The sequence below is a fragment of the Calypte anna genome, chromosome 2, assembly GCF_003957555.1.
Source record: "Calypte anna isolate BGI_N300 chromosome 2, bCalAnn1_v1.p, whole genome shotgun sequence".
NCBI lineage: Eukaryota > Metazoa > Chordata > Aves > Apodiformes > Trochilidae > Calypte > Calypte anna.
Window position 1 is genome coordinate 54,819,707 of NC_044245.1, and position 5,323 is coordinate 54,825,029.

The following is a 5,323-nucleotide window of genomic DNA, read 5'->3' on the forward strand; positions in this document are numbered from 1 at the left end:
AGCAGAAAAATAAATGTAGGAAATAATTACATTATCATCATAGACTGCGGAACTGCTTTTTTCCTCATCACTCATTATTTCTGGATAAGGAATTTGGTAGGGTTAAGTGTTATATTTGTGACAGGTTTCTCTGCATTGCACATGCCAGCTTTGGTGGAAACAGCTCTGGAGCCCCAGTAAAAGCTAAGGCAGGTCTGTGAGGCATGAGCAGCATCCATATCCAGAGCAGGGGACAAATACTGACTCCAGCACCCTTCTGCATATGGATCTCCCTGTTTCCCTGCACAAAGTGGTCCCATTGGGCAAGAAGGGGTGAATTCTTATTCCTTCCCTGTCAATACCAAAAATTTTCACCTTTGTCTCTTTTTATATTACTGAGCAGCAACTTTTAAGTACAGAGACCATGTGGTCTTAATGAACTAATCACTATCATTCATATTATTGCTACATCTTAATAGCAATGATAATTACAAATGATTCTTCTCTCTTGGAAAATCTGTGTCTTTGAAATTCTTTCAAGGTGCAATCAACCTCTATGCTAAGCATAACTTAAGGCACAGTGCACAGTAAACATGAAAATGTCTTAGAAGTGACAAGGCAAACTTCTTTGAAATTGTGTTTTTTGAAAGAGCCGTTACTTCTTAAAATGTGAACGCTTAAGTTTGCAAACATGATGACCTTTTATCAGGCTTATGAGGTGATATCTGAAAAAAAATCAATAAAGGGTTGCTGAAGCACTGACTCACTTTTGCAGAGCAGGTTAGAATATTTTAAAGAACTCTATTGCAGTTCTTCATAAATGACAAAAAGGAAACATCCTACCAGATTGTTTAGGTTTTCTCTAAACTGAAAAACTGAAGTTGGGCATAGCAGGCAGGAGCAATGAACAATAAGCAAAAAGGTGTTTTAGCAATAGGCACAGCCAAGCTGCTCAGCAGCTAACCCAGAGGTCAGCAGCAGCCTTTCTGCAGCCGTCCAGAGCTCAGCACTGCTAGTGCTGTCACATAGCCCCGGGAACACCTTGCTGCTGCACACTGGGTTTTTTTGTGTGTGATCCTGTGCCCACACATGAAAAAGTAGCTTACGTGTCTCTGTACCATGTGCCAGTATCAAGTCCTGATCAGCTCAGATAAAAATATGGTTATGCTGCTGGCTTCTTCAGTCAAGACACTTTTATAAGGGTTTTTACGGAACAGGCAAAACCTTTCCCACCCCAGCAAGCACAAGAAGATCCTCACTCTTAGGTAAGACGCAGGTTTTGTACCATTATTCACCATTACAAGTATTCAGGGCATCAGTTTTATCATGTCACTGTAATGATGAATAGCTCACTCATTGACACTGAGGCACTTTCAGGGGAACCAACTGTACCCCCGTGCTCACACCTCTGCATATGGGAATGATTGGCAAGCTGCAGTGCAGCCTTTTGGGTGGTACAGATTCTCTTGTCCAGCCAGTGAGACCAAGACTGCCTGTGGCAGTCCCTCTCTGCCTGGAAGTTGGACCATGGGCTCGATGCAGCTCAGAGAGAGGCAGAATCCACCTTGGGAGACCCGTGTCAGGACAGACAGATATTTACCCCTTGCTCTTTCTTGCACAGGTATCTGAGATGAATCCCACAAGCCAGTTCCTTGGCACAACAGAGTATGACTACGGATATGATGAAAACACTGCTCCATGCAATGAAGGGAACAGCTTTCGCAGGTTCAGGTCCCTCTTTCTGCCGATCCTTTACTGCCTTGTGTTTGTCTTCTGCCTTCTGGGAAACTCCTTGGTCCTTTGGGTTCTCCTGACCAGGAAAAGGCTGACAACAATGACTGATATCTGCCTGCTGAACCTTGCAGCCTCTGATCTCCTCTTTGTCGTGCCTCTCCCTTTCCAAGCTCGCTATGCTTCAGACCAGTGGGTTTTTGGCAATGCTATGTGCAAAATAATGGCTGGCATTTACTACACAGGTTTTTACAGCAGCATTTTCTTTATAACCCTCATGAGCATAGACAGGTACATTGCGATCGTCCACGCTGTCTATGCCATGAGGATACGGACAGCCTCTTGTGGCATCATCATCAGTTTGATCCTGTGGCTGGTAGCTGGCTTGGCTTCTGTACCCAGCATCATGTTCAACCAGCAGCTGGAAATAGAGCAGTCTGTGCAGTGTGTCTTCACGTACCCCCCAGGTGACAATACCTGGAAGGTCATTTCTCAGTTTGCAGCCAATATCTTAGGCCTCTTGATTCCCCTTAGCATCCTCATTTGCTGCTATACCCAGATACTGAAAAACCTGCAAAAATGCAAAAACCGGAACAAGGTCAAGGCGATCAAGATGATTTTCATCATTGTCATTGTTTTCTTCCTCTTCTGGACTCCCTTCAACATTGCACTGTTCCTGGACTCTCTGCAGAGCCTGCACATCATCAATGACTGCAAGGCGAGCTACCAGATAGCCCTGGCCCTGCAGCTGACAGAAACCATCTCCTTCATCCACTGCTGCCTGAACCCCGTGATCTACGCCTTTGCTGGGGTAACGTTCAAGGCCCATCTTAAAGGACTCCTTCAATCCTGTGTCCGTGTCCTCTCCAGCCCTGTTGGAGGTGCAGGGACTGGTCAGGCATTTTCAGCTCCCACCCAGCTCTCTGGCTGCTCTGATAGCACAGGGTTCCTGTGAGCTCACCTGAGATGCTTTCTTCTGGTGTCAGTAGTTTGCCTAAGGTCTGAGGTGGCCCTGGAGGTTGTACCATGTGTGCAACATTCCTTTGGGAGGACCAGCATATCTACACCTCCTTTTGGGATATGCTGTGAACTACGACATAGAAAGCAGCAGCATTAGGTTCCTAAGAGCTCCTGAGCTTTTGAAAAATAGACACCTTGTAATCTTGCCACAGAATGATTTTTAATTTAGCTTTAGAGCTCTTTTAATAGATTTTAGCAAGCTGGGTGCTTCCTCTATTATTTTAGATGCTTTCTATTTATTTACTCCTCTGATGAAAACATTGCTTCTGCCTCACCCCCAGTTACGCTCTGCCTTGTGGAAGTTGTTCCATACCTGCATCCCTGGGGCAGGTGTGGGACATCCCCCGAGGAAGTGGGGAAGGGGACAGGCATGGGATTAGTTCACATTGCAAAAAAGGCATCACCTCAGCCACTGTCCCCATCCCCCCTTTGCTGCAGCTCCCAGATACAGAGGCCCCTCAGCTCAGGGCTCTGTTGCTTTGCTGTGTGACATTCCCCAGGACACATCCAGGAGGTCCTTGGAGCTGCTGCCACCCAAAACATCCTTTAGTGGTGATGTCTCCAAAATAGCAGAACAAGCCCCCAGGTGCCCCCTATTATACTGGTCACTCGTGGAGCCTCTATGCTTGAATATGCACCACCAAAGCAGCCTGGTCTGCATCACCACTGGAGGTGTGGGACCTCCAGCACTGAGCTGCCCCACGCTTACTGCGGAATGTAAACACCATCTCATGCCATGTAGCACACAGGCTCTGTCTCTTATTCCTACATCACTATTTGCTGCCATTCTAAAAATGTTTTCTTTGAATAAATGTATTAACTGCACCTTTTTGTTTTGGCTCCTGGGTGTCTTTCTAATAAAAAGATTAGGATAAGAAAAGTATGATTTTACTGATTTTCGAGCCTCTGAGGGAATTGAGAGACTTCCTGGAGCTCTTCAGCAAAATCAGCCTTGCCTCCACTTTCCTGCTGAGAAAGATATGTTCTTAATATTCCAATAAAAGTTAACAGTGAAAAAAAATAAATTAATGTTGAGGTAATATTACAGTAAACAAAAATTTTAAAGTTAAACAAGAAAGTGCCTAAACCCAGGAAAAACAGTGTGGGTATTGTCAAAGATTGTATTTTCTAGAGTAATAAAAAATATATGTTTTCATTTCAAATATGTTTCTAACGTCACTGCCAAAATATTCTTGCCATTAGCTACAGAGTACAGAAAATAATTGTTTCATTTATGATAATGTAGTCAGCATTTTAAAGTTTTATTCCACAACGGATAAGAAATGCTTTGCAGCTCAATTATCATATAGTTTTACTTCTCAGAAGATTTCACAGTATTTAGAAACAGAAGTGTCTTTCTGCATTTCTTTGTGTTATGTAGGCACTTTGATGATTGAAAAGAAACATGGGGAAATGTCAGGTCAGATATATTCCCACTTCCTTGCCAGAATTTTGGATAAGAGTATTTCTGTTCCATATGCTCAGTGACATTTAACATCCCCTTACTTATTGGTGTTTCAGATGAAAACAGAAAGGAGAAGAAACAGAAGTTATATACATATATATATTCTTTTTTAATTGGTATTTTAAGGAGAAGGGAAGATGGAAATATTTTCTGGCTAGCTCTCACTCACTGACACTCTCCCAGTGAGCTTCCTAGAATCTTTCAGGTTGAAAAAGACCCTTGGGATCATCGAGTCCAACCACCATCCCTTCTCTACAAAGTTATCCCCTAAACCATATTCCCTAACACCACATTTAAACAACTCCTGAACACAGATTACGCAGCACAAAGCTTGGCAGTCAGGAGCCAGGTTTCCTGCATGCAGGGAAGAGACAAAACTGCCTGAGCAAAGAGGAGGGTCCGATCCAATCCAGGTTACATGGAGCTTACAGCACCAAGCAGCTGCCTTCTAGGGTATAAAATATCTGTGGAGAATCTCCTGCTCCTTTTTTAGGCCTTTAGACTTCAGAGAATAATCACTTTGTACCTGGCAGCTTTTTTCTGATTGAAATTGGGCAGGTATGAAACAACAAGCAGTTTTCCCTGACCACTTTGTTTTTTGAACAGTTGTGTAAAAAGACCAAAAAATAAAGCAATGACTACATTTGGTAGGTAAAGGTAGTGTTCAAGGACTCTGTTTCTAAAACACAGATTTGGGTCATATTTTCAATCTTGTTAGTCAGAAGAAATAATAAGGAATAAAGGATAAAGGCCCTAAATACTTATTTTTCAATAATTGTTTATTTGCCTTGATGAAATTCAAATGTCAAAAAGGCCAAAAGCACTGCAGTGTTGTAAAGATCATGCCCCTTTTCAGGTTGCTATGTCATTTAAAGTGATATGCACCAAACATGCCTCAGACATTTCTTTCCAATGCCATAATGAAATTCTGCAAGTGTGAACCTATTATGTCCCAAAGATACTCTCCTGTCATTAAAGCAGCAAAGTTCTCAGCAGTAGACTAGGATTCTCTCTGGTTATGAAACAAGAGCTAAACTCTTACATGTCATGGAAAAAAAATCTATGGAGATACTAAGCAACATCAAAAAATTCTTGCACTTCTATGTACTGAAACAGTTCTGGATAACA

General features: G+C 42.7%; 1 protein-coding gene across 1 annotated transcript; it reads left to right on the top strand.

The window, feature by feature from the left end:
• The first annotated feature begins 1,600 nt into the window (after positions 1-1,600).
• Positions 1,601-2,690, top strand: LOC103530462 (C-C chemokine receptor type 8). Its single transcript, XM_008496026.2, has one exon. It carries the CDS (start codon positions 1,610-1,612, stop codon positions 2,663-2,665), a length of 1,056 nt encoding a protein of 351 aa, XP_008494248.1. The 5' UTR covers positions 1,601-1,609; the 3' UTR covers positions 2,666-2,690.
• The last annotated feature ends 2,633 nt before the right edge of the window (positions 2,691-5,323 follow it).